The sequence below is a fragment of the Homarus americanus genome, unplaced genomic scaffold, assembly GCF_018991925.1.
Source record: "Homarus americanus isolate GMGI-L3 unplaced genomic scaffold, GMGI_Hamer_2.0 scaffold28, whole genome shotgun sequence".
In the NCBI taxonomy this organism is placed as follows: domain Eukaryota; kingdom Metazoa; phylum Arthropoda; class Malacostraca; order Decapoda; family Nephropidae; genus Homarus; species Homarus americanus.
This window is the reverse complement of record NW_024742238.1, coordinates 4,312,405-4,334,794: the sequence shown is the minus strand read 5'-3', so window position 1 is coordinate 4,334,794 and position 22,390 is coordinate 4,312,405. Positions and strand designations below refer to the sequence as shown.

The 22,390-nt window shown below is 40.1% G+C and overlaps 1 protein-coding gene across 1 annotated transcript in view; it reads right to left on the bottom strand.

The window, feature by feature from the left end:
* Window positions 1-2,125: 2,125 nt before the first annotated feature.
* LOC121876560 (zwei Ig domain protein zig-8-like) overlaps window positions 2,126-22,390 on the bottom strand; it is a 45,490-nt gene continuing 25,225 nt past the window's right edge. Inside the window, exons 3-7 of the mRNA XM_042381760.1 lie at window positions 18,389-18,599; window positions 16,667-16,809; window positions 9,372-9,540; window positions 3,617-3,735; window positions 2,126-2,655 (exon numbers count right to left, since the gene is read on the bottom strand). Of these exons, the coding sequence (XP_042237694.1) occupies window positions 3,617-3,735; window positions 9,372-9,540; window positions 16,667-16,809; window positions 18,389-18,599 (642 nt within the window). The 3' untranslated portion in view covers window positions 2,126-2,655. The remainder of the gene's footprint in view (window positions 2,656-3,616; window positions 3,736-9,371; window positions 9,541-16,666; window positions 16,810-18,388; window positions 18,600-22,390) is intronic.

Here is a 22,390-nt window from a genome sequence, read left to right as displayed (position 1 = left end):
TATCAAGTACAATTTACCAGAATTTACGCCAGGTAATACCATTTAATTAAGGAAGTTCTTTAAGTCATATCAGAAGGTCCAAGTTAGCACGACAGTATTTTGGGAGCCTGTGGTTGTGTGTAAAGAAGGCGATTATAGGGTGGTGATGGACATAGTCTTTGTCCAGCCTATTTTAACGTGAAGAAAAATTCAGTTATGTTGGGTGATATATCTCGCCAACACACCTGAGATCTTATGTGACTGTGGTGTTCGGAAGTCAACACTACACTGATTATTTTGGCTCATTGACACGGTATAAACGTCTGCTTATTCACGTACACACACAGTCTCCTAAAACAGTATGGTAGCAGCTCTGTACTTCCTTATAATTATTAAACATAAATGTCCATAATCTTAGTAATGTTTTTTTAGTTGACAATTATGAATACACAAGTTTAATTAAGGTGCTCCTGGGTTTCGCTTTCTCATGGTTAGACGAACTCATTCACTCACTCACTCACTCACGGATAGCTTGTGAGTTTCCTTGGGTTATGCTTTTCACCGTCAAAAGTTTATATAATTTGTCACATTAATAGACACTTTCGTTTCTTCAACTATAATTACTTTCCTAGCTAAGACAATGAAGAGAGAAATCATTGACATAAAACTTTGCAGTAGATACGCAACAACTTGACTGGGGTGAGACCCTCTTCCTGCCTCACCTCATTATACGGTTTACCTTCATTACTCACACCTGACACTGTAAGCTGATCACCCGGCAGTGTGAGCAGATTACTCTCTCGTAGTGACGTCACCCGAACTGATCAACCAGTCACTGTTGGACAGCCTTAAATGGACACACCAATCACAAACTAAACTTGAACATCGACTTGGCGGATTTACCAATCACAAACTAGACTTGGATATCACCTAAAAGGATGCACCAATCACAAACCAGACTTGAATATCAGCTAGGCAGATACACCAATCACAAAGCATATTTGGTAATCATCAGCCTAACGTATTCATCAATGATATCAAGGTACGGGTGATTTTCTGTTCAATCAAAAAGCACCTTTAAAAAGCAACGTATTTCCTTCATCACTCAAGTAGTCTTTTCTCGTCACCTAATCAGTAAGACGAGGGGAAAAAGTCTTTACCTGGATCAGTTGACGTCACACAGAGAGTCACCAATCAAACTAGTCCACTGAATCCTTAAAAACACAATCTTTTATTATAATTTTCACCTTAAACCATAACACCAAATAACACCCATTATCCAATCAGTGACGGATTAGTTCTCTTCCCTCCGGCCTCTTCACCAAGCCGGGGTCACCACTTCAAAATTCACCAAGTCTGTGTAAAATTGTCTATTGTTTTTGCTTTTTTTTTCCCTCGTGTTATTACCCCTGCTGCTGCTGGTGCTTCACGATACAAACAAAACTGGTCAGAAAAATTATGTACACCATCACTTGTCTTCACCACTCCGCCTCACAGCAAAAAATTAGGTAACTCATGAATGATCGTAGGCGTCAGGATAAATGGGCCCCAGTCCTAATATACCTCAGTCCTAATAGACCCTTATTCTAATAGGCCCCAGTCCCAGTAGGTATTGGGATTGATGCCTATTAGTACTGATACTTATTGGGACTGGTGCCAATTAAGACTGGTTCTTATTAAAATTGGTTATTGTTAGATATGGGTACAAATTCGATCAAGCACCACGATCACCCATGGTCTCTGTGAGTTCAGCGGGTGACGCCCAAACGTTGACACACACACACACACACACACATAACAGAACCTTTCCTTCATCATCGTTGCTGCTTCCTTCGTTGCCAGAGCTTTACCTGCTAACTGCTGCTGTTCCTACTACCTGTTGTTCCTCTTCCTGCTGATACGACTGCCGCTTCATCTACTGCGTCTCTTCTGTTCTCTTTATATTCTTTCACACGCTTCTCTTTTTCTTCAACTTCCTCTTTCTCCTCTTTTCCCCTTTCTTCCTCATCTTCCTCCGACTTTCTTCTTGGTTTGGTTTCTCCTTCCCTCTCTTCTTTTCTTCAATTTCTTATTCTCCTCCTCCACCACCTCTTCCCCTCTTTTTCTTCTCCTCTTCATCCTGTTCTTCTTTTCCCTCTCCTCCTCCTGTCACTCCTTCCCCATCTTCTTTATCCCCTCCTCCTCCTCCTCTTCCTTCTTCTTCGACTTCATCTGCTTCTCCTTTCCTTTATCAACCTTCTCTTCGTCTCCTTCATCTACAGCTGCTGCTTCAGAACGAGCGTATTCGAGCACAGAACACACCAAAGTAAGGGAAGAGAGAGAGAGAGAGAGAGAGAGAGAGAGTAGAAGTGAGCACAAAGTGAGTGAAAGGTGAAGCTTACGTGGTATGTACAAAACACTTGGGGTCATTCTAAGTGGGTTGGAGTGTGGGCGGGAGTGGGTCTGGTGGGGGGCTGGGGAGAGGAGGGTGGGTCGTGTAGCGATATGAGTGAGTGAGTGAGGGAGGTGATAGGTCACAGAGAGGGTAGGGGAGTGAGGGGTGGTTGTGGGAGGTCAAAGGTCACAGTAATCATCACACAGCGTAAGAGGTCAGTGAGCGGGGAGGGGGAGAGGATAAGGAGAATAAAAGTCACACGTTCTCCACAAGTCTGCTCTCTCCGGTGCTTGAGAAGTCCGCTGTAACGATAGAAGAAAAAGACTATGGTTAGCTGTTATGTCATTGTCATCATTATCATTATTATTATCATTAATCATTACTGTTATCATCAACCCACCCCAACCCACCCCAACCCAACCCAACCCTCCAGTTAGCATTGTGTTGTATAATCATCAGGTGAAATAAACTTGGGTTTCTAATCTTCAGGTGATATAAAATTCCAAACTGGCTGATCCTAAGGAAATCAATTATAAATAGAGAAGGAAAAAAAATAGTTCAAAGAGTAAACACTTTCATAAACATTTTGGTCTCGTGTGAGGAGCTGAAAGACGGGATATAAAACAGGAAATATTTCTTATAAAGTGAAGCGTCTTTGGTAACCACGAGTGATGGGTAATAAACGGAAAGCGGGGAAATTTTGTTCTCTCAGTTCAGGGGTAATTTCCTGGCTTATCCACTCCTGATAATTGCATTGAGATTAACTAAAGGTGGTAATGTGTTTTCTTCGTTTGTTTGTTTTAAAGGGGTGGTGTTGAGGGAGGAGGAGAAGGAGAGAGGGGGGGAGGAGTGAGGTTGAGGGGGGAGGTGGAGGAAGGGAAGGAAGAGGAGGAGAGAAGGGAGAGGTGTGGTGACGGTTGTATAAAAGTAAGGACTTCATATTTACAGAAGCCTTAGTCAGTACTTTCTCTCTCTCTCTCTCTCTCTCTCTCTCTCTCTCTCTCTCTCTCTCTCTCTCATCACAGAAGGCCTTGGTGCTGCTCCAGCTAGCTAGATAACTTTTTTTAAGTAATTCTCATACGTATTCTAAATGACTCGTATGCTCCGACCCAGGACTGCCACAGTTCTGCTACACTCATTCTAAGTATCTCCGTTAAGTAATCTAAGTGACTCTTGTAAATTTCCCTAGTTACTAATATAAGTAGTCTCTATCACTCACTTGGAAATTCTTAGTGATTTGTTTAAATATTATAAGTAACTCACTTAAGTACCGGTGAGCCAAGCGTGCCACAGTATTCTCACTAAGACAGACACCATCATGAGGGCGACGCTCTTGTAGTGGTCCGCTGAGCTGTTGGTCTGCATGGCCGCCGGGTGCTCGCCTGGGAGAGAGAGTAGGGAGCGTAATGGTGAGAGTAGGGGAGTAATGGTGAGAGTAGGGGAGTAAGAGTAATGGTGAGAGTAGGGGAGTAAGAGTAATGGTGAGAGTAGGGGAGTAAGAGTAATGGTAAGAATAAGGAGTGAGAGTAGGGGATGAGAGTCGTCGCTGTGAGAGGAGTTTTGATAATATAGAAAGTTTTGATGAGAGTTGTGGTGAAAGTAGGATTAATTGAGAAGAATATAGAAGTGATAGAGATAAAGTAAGTTGTAGTGAGAGTAAGAGGGTGAGAGTAAGAGGGTGAGAGTAAAGAGTGAGAGTAAAGATGGAGAGAAGGAAAGTTACAAAAAAATGAATAATAATGAAGGGAAAGTATAAGGTAATAGTAGGGAACTTAGGGAGAAATGAGTGGAATAATAAAGGGAGAAGGGAATAATCTAGGGCAAAAATGAGGGGAATAATCTAAGGAGAGGGAGAAAATAGGGAGACATAAGGATAACGAGGTGGGGTGTGTGTCAAGGTAAGCAAGGAGAGTATTATCCCCTTACTTATTGGGGGAGAAGTGAGAGGTTTTAGTAAGGGTTGGGGGGTTCTAGCGAGGGTAAGGGATTAAGTGAGAGGGAAGGAAGGGGGTGAGGGATGTTGATTAAAGTGATGGGGAGGGTTATGGTGATTAAGGGGGGATGGTGAAAGGATGGTGATTAGAAGACACCATTCTTCTGGTGTATACGAAATAAAATCCACCGGAAATATTGTCTTTATATATAAAAATTCTACAAACTTTAATAACGGAATTTTTACAACATACACACGATAAAAAAATAAACAAACCGACGTTCTTTTATACACACACACACACACACACACACACACACACACACACACACACACACACACACACAACAAATCCGTGTTTTATCTTCTAGATGTTCAACGTTCAGCACAGACCTCAGTTCCTCGGGGCAAGAAAGGAAGCACAGGGAACTTAACTCACGCCTGAATATTACATAGCCTTTAATGTAGTCGAGGCTGAGTGACGGGGAGGTGAGAACTAATGGTGCACATGATGGTGTGAGGAATAACACTTTGTGGCGTGATGGTGGTGTAGAGGAACTTGTGATGGTGTACATGGAGCTATGATGGCTTGAAATTATTGGTGTACATGAAGCTATTTTGACAGCTAATGGTGTACATGAAGTTATGAAGACACAGTTAAAGGTGTATATGAAGCTATTCTGACAGTTAATGGTGTACATGAAGCTATTTTGACAGCTAATGGTGTACAAAACGCCATAAAAGCCTTAACAATCCAACGCTCGCCCTTTCAGTACATCGTTAATTACTAAAACGTATATATATATATATATATATATATATATATATATATATATATATATATATATATATATATATATATATATATATATATATATATATATATATATATATATATATATATATATATATATATATATATTATATATTTTTTTTTTTTTTTTTAATTTCTCTCCCACGTTCATTAATTTAAAAGGAAATTATTAGATTTATAAGAATGAAACAAAAAATGAAGTAGGTGTTTTATAATTCTTCGTATATGTGACAGTGTGATATATTGTGGGTTGTTATAAGAAGGGTTTGTTTTGCCTTTATTTTGCGTATTTGTTGTTATAGGTGTTTGTTATAGGAGTCTATTATAGGGGTCTGTTATAGGGGTCTGTTATAGGGGTCTGTTATAGGGGTCTGTTATAGGGGTCTATCTGGGGTTTGTTTTAGGGGTTAGTTATAGAAGTTTTATAGGAATTTGTTAAATGATTTTTTATAGGAGTCTTATAGGATTTGGTTATAGGTGTCTTATAGGAGCCTGTTATAGGAACTTATTATAAGAGTCTGTTGCCACATTTAGTGAAAAAAAAAAAAATTAATTTCAAAGGGAGAAAAAAATATAACTGAAATTATTAAACTGTAATAAAGCAGGACTCATTTGGCCTTCCCGCTGTGTATAATATAATATAGGAGTTTGTTGTGACGTTTAGTATAAAGAGGATAAAAAAAAATCATGATATATATTTAATTACTTCAGTCAGGATATTTGAAAAAAAATAGTTTTATGTTATTTCTAAACTGTTGTGCGTAAAATATTACTCTTCTGTGATAATTAAAAACTGTTAAGAGGGAATGAGGAAGAGGATATAAGAGAGAGAGAGAGAGAGAGAGAGAGAGAGAGAGAGAGAGAGATTTGAAATGAAAAACCCGAAAAAAATGGAATCGATATTATTGTAGTAGTTTTTCTCAATCCAAACTGTCTTGAGTAACTAATTTGTACGATGGAGTGTGTAGAGTATGTCTCAGACTTTCATCCATGATCACACTTCTTTTACCCACACACTCTTCCATACAAACGTCCCCCTCTCACCCACACACTCCAAACTAACACCACTCTCATCCACACACACACTCCAAACTAACACCCCTCTCATCCACACACACACTCCAAACTAACACCCCTCTCATCCACACACACACTCCAAACTAACACCCCTCTCATCCACACACACACTCCAAACTAACACCCCTCTCACCCACACACACACTCCAAACTAACACCCTCTCACCCACACACACACTCCAAACTCTCACCCACACACTCACTCCAAACACCCCTCTCACCCACACCCACACACTCCAAACTCACACCCCTCTCACCCACACACACACACTCCAAACTAACACCCCTCTCACCCACACACTCCAAACTCACACCCCTCTCACCCACACACACACTCCAAACTAACACCCCTCTCACCCACACACTCCTTCGCTCGTTTCCATTCACCTTTTTCGTCTTCCTCCTTTTCTCTTTCTGTCTTCCTCATCCCCTCCTTCCTTTCGACTTCTTTGCAGACATTCCTCACGTTAACCAAAACCTCAAAGTGAACGCAATAGAAAGATGAAAGGATACGAGAAGGAATAAAGCCACGATATAACATCCATTGCCAACGAACGTAATAATACAAGATAAGACGGGGAAAAATATGAGACCATTTTTTGGAGATTCTTCTTAATACGAGATGATTGGATGGTTAACGTTTCCACTCACCTGAGAGAGATTGAAAATAGAGAGAGATAAAAAGAGAAAAAAAAGACACACAGATGAAGACAGATAAAGAGAAACAGCAACAGGTAGATAGAGATATACATACAGATAGACAGGGCTCCACCAAATGCCACTCACTAGGTTCATTACACCAGGTAAGAGACGGGTGAGAGAGTTTTGTGTCAAGTGGAGGACCTTTACCGTGACCTACCAAGTCCTATTGCTTATACTCACACACGCTAAATGACTTTATGAATGAGTGGCACCCTCGAGTGTCATTCTTACCTGTTGAGTGTGTTTGGGGGTGTTTTTGAGTGTCTCTGTGTGGCTGCATGTATATGGAATGTGTGTTTGGGTATAAGTGTAATTGTTTGTAAGTAGATTTGTAATTTTGTGTTTTTAGATTTTCAGGTGTTGGTGAGTTGGTTAGCCAATCAGAAACTGTTGACATCACCTGTGTTTTATATCTTTCTGATTTAATCTTTGAAACACTGCTGGTCAATCACAAGTTTTAATTACCATCTAAGAAATAGAAATAATAGCAAAGTAAGACCCAAAAATAATAATATAAGAAGAGTCTTGAATTAGTCGAGCATTGACAAAAGTTAATAGATCAATAGCAAACATTAACAGATCAATGGTAAAAAAATATTGGAACAATGGTGAAGATTTAACAGCAATAATAAAAAAATAATTGACCAGTGATAAGGAATGATAATGATACAAATATAATAGAACAATAGTGAAAATTAATAGAGCAATGATAAAAATTAATAGAAATGTTGCAAATTAATAGAGCAATGATAAAAATTAATAGAAATGTTGCAAATTAATAGAGCAATGATAAAAATTAATAGAAATGTTGCAAATTAATAGAGCAATGATAAAAATTAATAGAAATGTTGCAAATTAATAGAGCAATGATAAAAATTAATAGAAATGTTGCAAATTAATAGAGCACTAGTATTATATCCTAATATCCCAGTGTACTATATTAAGAGCTGTCAGACACAAGCTGTATATCCCAGAACTCCTAAAAATTCACTCATTCAGAAAAAACACTAAAATTATTGACAAACAAAAAGTTGTATAAAAACTCTCCTACACACTCTGTCACTATAATATTATTTCGTGAATATATGTATACGTATAACGGGTATAAACTGAGCCTAAAAGTTGTATATTGTTAATGTAAACAAGGAGTTATGCTCGTTTGTTGCTTCGTTGTGCAAATTTTAGAGTGTTTTCTGTCAGTGAGTGAGTTGGGTGGGGAAGTGAGCGTCAGGGAGTGAGTGGGTGGGGAAGTGAGCGTCAGGGAGTGAGTGGGTGGGGAAGTGAGCGTCAGGGAGTGAGTGGGTGGGGAAGTGAGCGTCAGGGAGTGAGTGGGTGGGGAAGTGAGCGTCAGGGAGTGAGTGGGTGGGGAAGTGAACGTCAGGAAGTGAATGTTAGTGAGCGAGTGATAACGAGTAAGTGAGCGTTAGTAAGTGAACATTAATGCGTGAGTGAATAGATGGATGAGTGAGTGAGTGAGTGAGTGAGTGAGTGAGTGAGTTTATGTGAAGTCTATTTTTTAATATGAAAAGAAAATATGTAAAGACAGGCAATGAGACATGCAGACAGAATTTGGTCAGTCAGGCCACTCAATAGACAGAGGCACAGACAGACATAAGGGCAGTTAATGTTCTTTTAATCATGTCACCAACAGAAAGATTGACATTCAGATCTATAGAAACATAGAGACGGAAACAGACGTAATGACAGACACACATAGACGTACAGAAAGACGGACAAATAGAAAACGCAACAGTCAGACAGAGACACATACAGACAGTCAGTTCATCACCAAGTGCCACTCACTAGGTTCATTACACCAGGTAAAAAACACCAACACAAAGAGACAGGTGAGAGAGTTTTGTGTCAAGTGGAGGACCTTTACCGTGACCTACCAAGTCCTATTGTTTATACTCACACACGCTAAATGACTTTATGAATGAGTGGCACCCTCGAGTGTCATTCTTACCTGTTGAGTGTGTCCGTGTGTTTGGGTGTGTGTGTGTGTGTGTGTGTGTGTGTGTGTGTGTGTGTGTGTGTGTGTGTGTGTGTGTGTGTGTGTTAAACTTGTAGACCAAATCCACTCCACGAAATAAGTCCCATTAAGTTCATTTCCTCTACCAATTAGTTCACAAAGACTCGCCATTCAGGATACAGTGACTCACCATTCAGGTTATAGTGACTCACCATTCAGGTCACAGTGACTCACCATTCAGGTTATAGTGACTCACCATTCAGGTCACAGTGACTCACCATTCAGGTCACTTTGACTCAGCGTTAAGGACTCAACGACTCACCATTCAGGTCACAGTGATTCACCATTCAGGATACAATGACTCACCATTCAGGTCACAATGATTCACCATTCAGGATACAATGACTTACCATTCATGACACAGTGACTCACCATTTAGGACTCAGTGACTCACCATTCAGGTCACAATGATTCACCATTCAGGATACAATGACTTACCATTCATGACACAGTGACTCACCATTTAGGACATGGAGAGTGATGATGGTGGCGTTATGGTTGGAAGGGGCACAGGTGTAGACGCCCGTGTCCTGAACCCTGGCGGAGGTAATCAACAGGTAACTGATGGTGGTAGGGCCCTTCTCCACGATCATGGACACCCCGCCGCGGCTGCTGCTGTAGCTGATGTTCTGTTGGCGGAAGAGAGGTGGTGTTAGTGATGGTATGAATGGTGGTAGTGATGTCAGGGAGAGTGAAGTGGGGACGTGGTAATAGTGTGAAGTGGGGGCAAAGAAAGAAGTGGTAGAGTGAAGTAGGGTAGGGGGGGTAGAGAGGAAGGGGTGGAATGGAGAAGCGGTGATAATGTCTAGTGTTGTCGAAGTGAAGTGGGATTTATTCTTGGGTGGAGAGGAAATGATTACTGAGAAGGTGAAGGAAATGAAAGCTTAGGAAAGAGTATGACGAGGATTACAAGACAAATTTCTAAGAACTAGTGACAAGGAGTTTAGTGAGAGAGAATAAATCTATTTTGGAAGAGAAACAGAGATAAAAAACTCATTGTAAGAGAGAAAGAAGGATTAGTGTGTGAGAGAGAGAAACAAAGGTAGATAACTATGAAAGACAGAGAGAGAGAGAGAGATTAAATGTGTCAACAATAGCGAGCGGTGATGGATGTTTTTTTATAAGCCAACTGTGTCATGTTTTATTTATTTATTCTTATCCGTATTTTTATTTCTGTCGTTAAAGGTCACTGGCTACAGACGACCACCTGACAATTTAAACACTAAGGGGTAAATAGGCTGACCAAAAGAGATAAAAAGATAATAACAGTAAATAGAAGGGATTAAAGAACAGAATAATTATAAAAAAGGGAGATTTATGATAAAGATGGAATAGAAATATGACAAAAAATCCCCACTAGAATTTTAAACGAGGAAGAATCCAAGAACACTGATAAGACGATATCAGTAGAAGAGGGAGATTATTGATAAAGTTAGGTTATATATAAGACAATACAAATCTAATTACAATATCACTGGGCGATGATATAACTAACAAGAACGGTGATAACAGTAACTGACAGGAATATACACAATAAAGATAAAACAGGAAACAGCTTAACAATTAACAGCTGAATAAGATAGCAGACAAAACCCTCGTTACAAGATCCGTGAACCAGGAAGAGCTGGATGTATTTTTTCAGTCGCTTAGAGAAATCCCAGTTTGCCTAAAGGTCTTCTCTTACTTTCTAAAGGACCTCTCCAATATTTTTTTTTTTTTTTTTACTCGTTGCGAAAGTATTTTTGTGGGTGAACTGGTGAGTTTCTGGGTCCCTTTGTCTCCCCTAGACTGGGTGAAGATGATTTAAATGCTCCGTGAGAGAGTGTATCAGGCAGATGAGACCATGAGTACGAGTTAGATGGGCAGAAAGGTCGTGTTGTTTCTCCTCAAGCCGACACACAAAACTTCAACAACAAATTTCTCAGCTTCTAAACCTCAAATGAAGTTGATTTTTATATATAACCTAACATTTGATAGACAAGAAATACAGTTTTGGTCACTTAAACATTATTTTGGGCACCCATTTTGAATTCCAAGATGGCCGACATGCAAAACTCAATTTTCCAGTATCTCAAACCCCGAAACCCCTTACAATTTTTTTTAGATCATCATGTTATTCCACAACAATCAAAACATATTACAATTTAACATGGAAGTAGATATTTGTCAGTACATGTGCCCAAAAATATGTTAAAAGATCATCGCTCATCTGGGAATATAATTGTTTACAGTGTGGTTAATACCCTTTTGTAAATATCCCCGAGAGAGTGTTAATACCCTTTTGTAATATATCCCAAGAGAGTGTAACAACCCCTTTGTATTCGTATATCCCCAAAGATAATTTAAATCCCTATTATAAACATATACGACGACATGAACTAAAGACAGTATTGTTCTCTACTCAGAGGCTCGATTCTGAACAGTTTGGCCGAGAAAGATGAAAAAAATAGTAAAACACAAGTGATCGCGGGCCCTTCGTGCCCGGTGAAAGTTTCAACGCTCGTGTTTGGCTACTGCGCAACCTCAGTCTGGCTGACAGCGTACAACGAATGAAGGTGCGGCAAGTCCGTAGACTTGAATGGTTAATTAGGGTGCGCCAAGTCCGTAGACTTGCATCGTTTTCCATCGTAAATGAAATTGTTAATTAATGCCTTCCTAAAGAAACCACCGTCATGGGACCAGGTTTGTTCCTCTCTACGAATTTTTTGCGATTTTTCCACCAAGTTTGATGAAAACGATTGTGCCGTTTCGGCTGCCCAGAACAGACAGACAGCCAGACAGACAGACACGAGGCTATTCCTATAGTATATTAGATAGATGACAAAAATTCCTTCGACAATAGTGCTGGCAGACGTTCATCCACCCAGTTGAGAGAAGAGTCAACAGGAGATGTAAGGAAATAATCTCTCGTCTTAAGTCTCTAATCTCTTTCTTCTGTGGTGTTTGACCTGTTCTGTGAGCTGATTATATATATTGTTATCATGGTGTGTGTGTGTGTGTGTGTGTGTGTGTGTGTGTGTGTGTGTGTGTGTGTGTGTGTGTGTGTGTGTGTGTGTGTGTGTGTGTGTGTGTGTGTGTGTGTGTGTGTGTGTGTGTGTGTGTGTGTGTGTGTGTGTGTGTGTGTGTGTGTGTGTGTGTTGACTCCTTCTGAGAGCAGTCTCATAACATTCTAAATATTGATGGTCACAACATTAAAGATGAGCACACGTTGTCCACTGACCTGCGGCTTGTTTGTGTACAGTAGAACCCCTGTGCAGTTGAGAGAGAGAGAGAGAGAGAGAGAGAGAGAGAGAGAGAGAGAGAGAGAGAGAGAGAGAGAGAGAGAGAGAGAGAGAGAGAGAGAGAGAGATAATCAGACACATATATAGAGAAATAAACAAATACAGAGATGTCTTGAACTCTAACCAACAGCCACAAAACCATCACCCATTAACTACAGACACTGAACAGAACCCATAACAGTTACGCAGGAGACGCTAGAGATGCAACATTGGGACAGTAAGAGAAGAACTGAGTGATGAAAGTGACAGAGCGGATGAAAGCCTCGACTTCCACTGACGAACCAACTTGAGTGGGCCAAGTTGAATAGTTATGAGGCGTTCGAGGAATGCCCGAGTCTTAATCCACTTTGCTTCACTTAACTTGAGACGAGAATAAATGAATCTGTTTTAGTGCTTGCTTGTGCGTGGGTTAGCTTCTGGTGCGCAGTGCTTCCACCAACCTCTCGTTTTATTTGGTGGTAAAGTTAGGTTAAGAGGTGGAGTAAAACCTCTTTTGTGTAGGAGTAAAGAGGAAGAGAGCCTCGCTTCATGTATTTGGGCACACATGAAGATTAATAGGCACAGTAAAGCCTCTTTTTTGTAGGAGTAAAGAGGAGCAGAGCAGAGCAGAGCCTCATGTATCCGGGAATAAAAAAATAAAAAAAACGAATAAATTAGAGTGATCCCTATTGTGTGGAACGGAGCCGAGCCTCGTGTACTTGGTAATACAGTAAATGTAAGAGGAAAAAAGCCTTCAGTGACGGCCTCTGAAGTCACCCTTACCTCATTGGCTTGGAAGTGAAGCATTAGGGCAGCAGTCTGGTGTGGCCGTAGTGGGGACTGATGCCTAAAGACCCCTGCAAGTGAGCTAGGTGACTATTCATGTGGAAGAGGTCTGGGTGTTGTGTTGGACGTAGTTAGAGTGTGTGTGTGTGTGTGTGTGTGTGTGTGTGTGTGTGTGTGTGTGTGTGTGTGTGTGTGTGTGTGTGTGTTTGTGTGTGTGTGTGGAGGATGTGTAGGTGTTGTAGGTTTTGGGTGTTGGTGGAAGATGTGTGGGTTGGGGTGTTAGATGTGGGTAGGGGGCGTGTTGGTGTTGTGGGAATGTTTGGAGGAAGTCTTGGTGTTGTGGATGTTGGGGTAAGTGGAGGGCGTGTGGGTGTTGTTGGGGCTATTGGTTCTGGGGAGCGGACGTGTTGGCGTTATGGTGGGTGTCTGCTCCACTACCATGAACTCCTCCACTTAAACACAAAAACTGCCCTTCTAAATGTGTTCATGGAAACTGATCGTCAGGGTGGTAGTTCCTAGTAACTGATGATTCACTGGCCCACATACCAGAAACCCCTACTACTACTACTACCACTTTGCTGTCACTAGGAATCGAGTTTGACGATCAACCAGCTACGATTCAATGATATGAGTTATTCGGGATGTCACCTTCACTGGTGAGTTTTGAGGTGACTAAAGAGGTCAATACGGGCCGGCAAAGTCGTTCACATATGTTGCACATGTGCAGGGCTTGTCTGCCTCGGTTTGCAGTCGGGCTAACTCGAAAGTATTGACACCTTCTCGTGTGGTGCTCCTCCAAGCCTTACGATGTGGAGTAATCGTCTCCCAGATGAGGGGGTAGATTTGGCACTTTTTCAGGTTTGTCTTAAGACTATCCTTATACCTTTTCAGTTGCCCGTCGACGTTACGTTAACTATTCGTTAGGTGGCTGCTTTGGTAGTCTACTGTCGTCCAAGCGGGTAACAAGGTCAGTCCAGCGTAGATGTTCATGGATAATGGTAGCCTTGATATTCCTACAGTTGGTGTCAGCAAGAATACTGGCGTTTGTTCTCTTGTCTTCCCAGTGAACTCGGAGGATGGAACGTAGACTACGTTGGTGAAAGTTTTCAAGTGCCTTGAGGTGCTGCCTCCTGTATGGAAATACACACACACACACACACACACACACACACACACACACACACACACAATTATTATATAAATCCTAACGTAACCAAATCTAACCTAGCCTAAGCTTGCCTAACCTCACCAATATAATAGGATACTTTCCCGTGAAAAACAGCTTTTATGAATTATAATTAATAAGCAGACGGCTCAGAAATACAACGGCAATAAACTCTTTCTACAGGACCCCAAACTATGAAATATTCGCTTCTTGTAAATCATTAGTTTTAAAAGTTCCTCAACAAGGTTAAACAAAACTTAATATAATATGACCAAAGTTAGGTTGTGTTATACGTTAGGTAAGTTTATTTAGGTTTTAATTGAGTGTTTTAGAAGAGTTAACCGTGTTGACTGTAATATGTATTAACCAATCAAGAGTTCCTGTTCGAAACTGTATCAAACATAAGTGAGATATTAAAGAGGTCTCTTAAAGCAGATAAACAGTTCGAAGACTCGTTCTAACAGTTCGGCGTCTTAGGCCTTTAAAGATGTGTGTGTGTGTGTGTGTGTGTGTGTGTGTGTGAGTGTGTGTGTGTGTGTGACGTACAATATCCATAAAAATATAAGCGTATTACAGTTATGTAGTTTCCTAAAGCTGTTGTAAGTGACTCGCATCATGAGATTTAGCCCTAACAGTATTCATTTGCCGCTAGAAAAAATATATGTTTCAAATATGAAAAAAAAAACATGAAATAAGTCTGGAAAAGTGGACATTCAGCTGACTAAACGCAGTCATAAACGCGATTTATGATATTTTTTCAGTGAACTGTGTCTGTTAAATGCTTGTTTATTTATTGATAACGTTCTGTAACTCACAACACGGTGAAGCACACGTATAAATGCTTATATACTATTCTGGAAATAAGTACTTTTTTATTTGTTGTTCTTGTATATTCTTTGATGCGTTTCAGTTATTTATTTATTTATTTACTTATTATTATTATTATTAAAATTATTATTATTATTATTATTATTATTATTATTATTATTATTTTTATTATTATTATTATTATTATTATTATTATTATTATTATTATTATTATTATTATTAGTATTATTATTATTGTTATTATTATTATCATCATGTGCTCCAGACATAAATCTCGGAGAGTAGTTCCTGGAACAGTTTTCTTTCAGTGGTCTTAATAGGAGGAAAACAACAGCAGTACAGGAAACTTACACATTAGGCACACAATAACGAGAGGCGAAGTCTCGGTCACCCAGAGGAAACTGTCCCAGTAAAGCACTTAATTGTTCTCTGTTCTGGGGCTACTCACTGTTATGTTGTTGTTGTGTTCGTTGTAGTAATGTGTTCATTACTGTGTTGTGCTGTGTTCATTTGTGTGTTGTGTGCTTTTCGTTACAATGCTGTGTTCCTGTGTTCATTACTGTGTTGTCTTGTGTTCATTTGTGTGTTGTTTTGTGTTGTCTATTACTTAGCTGCACTGTGTTCATTATTATGTTCATCGTTATAGTGTGCATTGTTCAGGGGCTGTCTCATATGGTGCACAAAGGTCAGTGACTGTTAATCTTAGTTACATTTACCATTAATATTTAGCTTCAGCAATTACCTTTCAAGAAGGCTATTGTCTTAGGTTATGGACACAGGATTTTTTTCTCACGCTAATTACACTTAATTTGCATATTCAATATCCACATTAGCTGCCCTGATAAAATGTACAATAATGTGTGGAAAAGATTGTTTTAATCACATAAGTTTTTCAATTGGTTGATTTAAACTCGGTGCACTTGACTACACACAGATTAATCATGAGTTTCTTGGCAGGTCATTTATATACCAGCCTAATAATAATAATAATAATAATAATAATAATAATAATAATAATAATAATGTATAAGTATCTTCATATGTGAATGTATCCGAGTTTGCGGATTGCCCAAGATGTGAATGTAAAATATTGCAAAATTCTTAACAAATTTAAAAATTCTTGCATGTATGCAAACAATTTTAAAATTTTGTTCATACAAAAGTTTCCTTATTTTCCATGAGGAACAACTTTTGTTTACAACTTGTGGCCGTCAGATGTTTTCTTCCAACTCGACTTGAAATTTTGCAACATCTTTGCCAATTTTTGCAAGAATTTCACAACCCTTATTACAAATTTTCTTAAAGATTTCCTCAATATTGCATGATGATCAACTTTAATTTTATTTCTTGGTCGTCAGACGCCTACAGTCCTCTCTAATTACGTCTATCATTATTTTTCCCGTGTTTTATAAAACTAAGTAAAAACAAGTCACGTGAAGTCAGGGAAACATCTATGACTACAAGCCAATAGGACCATATTAGAGTTGTTTTCTTAATTACAAGATATTTTGATAAATTGTGATGAGTCTAGAGAAAGGTACATACCGTAATAACTATTTTTTGGTACATTTAAACTTGTAATGTAAATGCGACACATTGTAACTCACCCAGCTGTTACTGTGGTATTTTTAACCTTCTGTTGTGGTAAGTCTTATCTTACTCTGAGACTGTGGTACATTGTAACTCACCCCATTGCTGTGGTACATTGTAACTCACCCTGTTGCTGTGATGTTTGTTGCTGTGGTACCAACGCACGTAGGCGGGAGGTTCAGGCAGGTCATGCAAGATGCAGGTCAGGTTGATCATGCTTCCCTTCTGCACGTAGAGGTCAGGTGACCCCAGGATTTCCCCACGAGGTTCTGTAACAGAGGCCAATAATGGGGTCAGTAACACGGGATCAGTAACATGGAAAACGTTAAAAACGGGGACAGTAACACACGAAGGTTAGTAACACACGAGGACGGTGACACGGATTGAGTAACAAACAGGTTTTGTAATACGGGTTCAGTAACATTGGAAAAATAGCACACGAGGTCAGTAACACACGGGGCCAGTAATGTTGACAACGTAACACATTGTCTGTAACATCTAAATTTATAGCACAGGAAACATTAGTTAATTTACTCGTCGAAGTAGATAGATATAAGGTTTAGGTCCAGTTTTTGTTACATATGAAGTCAACACGTTATAGTCACCTGCAAGTGGACTTAAGCTACTGTGATCTAGTCGAAGAAAGCTACGTTACATGTCAGTATGTCAAGGAGAATGTCACCTTTGTGACATGTCAATAACACGTTACACAAATGTTACACACACACATACACACACACACACACACACATACACATATGAGTGACGTGACAAAGCCCATCAGCGTCATGTTACGTCATTTCTCCGTTACTCAGCTCAGTAGATTCACATACTTCAGAGAGACAGACTCACAGAGTTATTTAAAAGATCAAAGGTGATCTAAAAGCGTAATTCGTGTCCTTGGCTGAGACTGGGTCTACAAGCACTGCCAAAAAGGTGAAAACTCTCCTTTGATATTCTGTAATAAAGCTGAACTACCTGTGGGTCATGGTACAGGTGGACCAGACGTTCCGTGATCACCTGCATTTGATTCAATAGACGGACTCATAATATCTATTTTTCTCCATTTTCTCCGCCTGACAGTGTACATCATCCTCACATCACCTTCACTTGAGGAAGATGTCACAGTGGCCGAGGTTACGGGTTGTTGTTGTGGTCTCTATACTCATACATGCTAACCTTACGTGAGTAACCTGTCACTGATGCGTCCTGTCACTTTAGGTCATGACTAATCTAATGCAACACACAACAGGCACCACACTTCCTGGGTACGACACCAACCCATCGCCTTGGTAACTTGATTACAGTGATACACTTTGGTGGGCTATGGATACAGTGCTCCCCCGGGGCACCTCCAGTCAACCCAGCTGTAAATAGGTACCTAACTTTACGATTGATGAAGTGAAGGCGGTAGAGTGTCGTACCGACCTCATGTCCGCCTCGTGTACCGAAGGCTCAGTGTATTGTATCCATACTGTCGCTAACGGGCAATCAGGCCGATGAGACCCATTTTTAGGTCATATTAACCTTTAGATCCAACTGCAACAGTACAGTCACCAAATGGCACAAGTTAAATCTCATAAAGAAACCAAAAAGTGAAGTAAATACACGTACAGCGTTATCATGTGACAGCTCTTGTTTATACACAAGGTAGAGTTTGTGTAGTCACGTAGTTATTGCTGTCATTCTACATTTTGTTACGAGAGAGGAAGTTGTCTTAGTCACACTGAATAGAACTACTGAGTAATGTAACGATGTAACTGGCCTCATATACACTCGTTCATTTTTACCGAAGCTTGTATACACCCACACTGACTGATGCTGGCACAACCTCTCTCCCTCTCTTACCCAACACCCTGAGGTAGGTGGTGAAGGCCTTCATGGGCTTGGTGCTAATTTGACACTCGTAGTTGCCCTGGTCTCTGGGCTGAGCAGACTTAATTCTCAGGGTCCACTGATTGGTGCCGTTCTGGTGGAGGACCTCGTAGCGCAGGTCCGTCGTGTAGGTGTACCGACCCACCGTCAGGATACGGAGGTCGCGCCTACGGATCCACGACACCTGTCCAGAAGGGAGAAAGAAAAATTGTGTTACAGAAGCATCGCTGGAAACTTTTGTCTGTTGTTTTCGTTAACCAAATTACACCTGTCTTGGGGAGAAAATATTTTGTTACAGGTTTATGGCTAGCATCCATACACGTGTTGTTTACGTTTTCAGAATTACACCTGTTGATGGTGAAAAAAATGTTACAGATGCATCATTAGCAGCTGTTTCTGTTATTGTATTTCCAGAGTTGCACCTGTTGAGATAGAAAGGAATCCTGCTTCTAAAGAAATTACGCGAGGCACTTCCTGGTACCCAAGTTTCTAAAACACTTCCGCCCAGGTAAGAAAACCCTTATCTCACTCGGTCCACTGGGTAAAAATTTTGCCTTGTAGGTGGTCGGCCCTTGTCGCAGCCCCAGAACGATACGTTTATTCAAGGAGAAAGGAATGCGTGTTTAGAACTTTCTCCACCACCAAAACTACACTTCTCCCTGGAGAAACTATAATGTGTTCACAAGTGCATTGGCTCAGGCGTTTTCCTCTGCTCTGTTCCCCCCAATAGACACACTTTCATGGAGAATGGAGCTTGTGTTTTCAAAAGGCATTGGTCTAGGGCTTCCATGTTGTTCATACCCCTGAAGCGAGACTCGTCCTCGGGGTAAGATATATGTGTCGCCTGTTATGGTGGAAACGTTTCCTGTTGCCCCCCCCCTCCCATAAAACATAAACGATAAATGTTCGAAAGAAAAACAAAAGCAAAACAAAATATTGCAGCTGCGCTGTTCAATTAATTTGAGTTGGTCCCCCAGAACGAGACACTTCCATGTATTACAGGTGCACCACGAGGTGTTTTTCGCTGTTCTGGCGACCTTAACAAGATACGACTCTCCCAGGAACAGCAACATGTTTACAAGTGAATTCCTGTAGTGAACTTTGTGCTGCTCACATCTGTCACTACACAACATCAGAACCTGGAATAAGGAACGTGTTAACAGACTCAGGTGTCCCGGCACACCTGACCTCCACTAGTATATCGTCAGTTTTATAGTTGTATTGATTGTGGGCGTGGCTCTCCTGCTGCTGATCCACAGATGCGCGACGCTTGATTAAAGAGAACGTTATTCTGGTTCAGATCTCGATTTATAGAATGTTTGTTCCTAGCTACTTTCATGTACTTACATCACTGACTGAATGTTAGAAAGGATATATTGTCCTTCTGGAGGTCAGGTCTGTACAGGTAGCTTACACTTTTCGGTAACATGCGAACCTAAATTTAAAAAAGTGCATGAAATTATATATATATATATATAAATATATATATATATATATATATATATATATATATATATATATATATATATATATATACATATATACATATATATATATATATATATATATATATATATATATATATATATATATATATATATATATATATATATATATATATATATATATTATATATATATATATATATATATATATATATATATATATATATATATAGAGAGAGAGAGAGAGAGAGAGAGAGAGAGAGAGAGAGAGAGAGAGAGAGAGAGAGAGAGAGAGAGAGAGTTCATTGATGGCTGTAGTGTGAGTCGGCCAAGACAGAGGTGACATCTTGTCATATTTTACATAGTGATACCAACAATAGAGTTAAACTTCCGTGAATTCATGGAAGAGGATTAACTGTACCGTAAACAGTTTTATCTTTCGTTGTACAGTAACAGGTATCGTTTATTTACTCACACTGTTTAGTACCCTGGCACCGTTGTCCGGACAGTGGTTCTTTTTCCGGCTATAAATAATGGTCAGTGTTTCAAATGACATTTAAAACCGATTTAATGTACAACGATAATAAGTACCTTTTTTTTAGATTGGAGATACATATTAAATTTTAATTATACTTGTTGCCGTTCACTTACGACACTTATGAAGGTAGAAGATACTAAGTTACTCATTATAGGACTTCAGTCGAATCAGGTCACAGTCGTCATAAGATCAGACTTACTTATCACAAGGATAGGATTTCATAATATAATCCTAATTTATCGTATTTAAACACAGACCGAGTCATATTTTATTACAAGTTAAGACAAATATAAAATACTATCTTTTTATATAACACTGCAGACCGAAGCATAGAAATATTTTGTTAACCCTGACGTGTTTGTTTCACGAATTATTCTCAGTATAAGAAACACTGTTACCATTTATATTATTGAAGGTGAGTAACAAGAGGTGACGTAATTCCCAGGTCAGGTCAGGCCACACCTGCGCCATGTGGCCGCTCCAGTATGAAACCCTCGGCTTTAAGTGAGCGTGTTAGCTGCGGCAAGTTGCAGCTGTCAACACCAAGCCTCTCAGCCTAGCTCACTCTTGACCTGTCCCACCGCCTCCCCTCACCAGCCTTATTAAGACCGAGTTTGTTGGGGGGGGGAATTGTCTCAGCCTGGCACAAGGCTCCCGGGACGCTCAGCTAATGGGGCACCAAGAAGTATCGGGACATTGTGGTACTGGGGTGGTGAGGTACTAGGGTGGTGTTGTACTCGGGTGGTGTGATATTGAGGACATGTGGTACTGCGACGCTGTGGTACTGGGATAGTGAAATAATGGGGCCGGTGAAGTACTGGGAAGGTGTGGTACTGGCACGCCAAGACACTGGAATCCCAATACTTTGGGTTAATTCCTGTGCTCATTCCCAAAATCCCACCATGTTAGGTTAGGTTAAGGTTAGGTTAGGTTAAGGTTAAGTTAGGTTAAGGTTAAGTTAGGTTAAGGTTAGGTTAGGTTAAGGTTAAGTTAGGTTAAGGTTAGGTTAGGTTAAGGTTAATAAAAACTTTCGTGTAAAAACTCACAAATTTAGGTAATTTCTCTTGTGTTTGTGTTATATTTTTAGTCGTTACGACATTGACTGTTAAGAGATGAAACACCACCGCTCAGGCCACTTGAGTTGAGTGATAAGCCGGGTGTAAACAGCGTTAAACCTCTCGGCTTTGTTGCTCGTCCTGAATAGAGTCGTGTGAGGAGGGTTATTTCACGATGGAACAACACTGGGAATATCTTCACTTCAACACTGACCTGACTTTCACTACAACACCAACATGAATTTCACTACAACACTGACATGACTTTCACTGCAACACTGACCTGACTTTCACTGCAACACTGACCTGACTTTCACTGCAACACTGACCTGACTTTCACTGCAACACTGACCTGACTTTCACTGCAACACTGACCTGACTTTCACTACAACACTGACCTGACTTTCACTCCAACACTGACATGACCTTTCCAACAACACTAGGATAATTTTCACTTGGGCAACTGACAGGTAAGTCAGGCAGGTCACCTAGAAGCTGACTTGCAGGTCATACATTATTACCCTCCGTCGCCCCACCGGCTCTGGCCACTGTACTTATAATTGGGATTCTCAGAAACGCCTAAGATTTGGGTAATTCTTCTAAGTAGAGACTTCATTAACGTATCCATCTTTCGGTAGTCTCGGTGGGGCTATGACGTCACTTTGGGACGTCATCTTATTGTTGAAGGTTGAGTGAGTCACATATTAATTTTGCGTAATATTTAACGTACAAGTGGTTGAAAATCAGGGCATGCATCTCTAAGATTAAAGCTGTAAGTGCGAAAGGACTTTCCGAATGACGTCACATGAATTCGGCCAATCGATGCTCGTTCTCCGGTCTAAAGTACGACTGAAATTTACGTCATTTCAGCTGACGAATACTTGTTATAGGAAAATAAAATATTGTAACTTAACGTAATATGACTGAATATATAGGT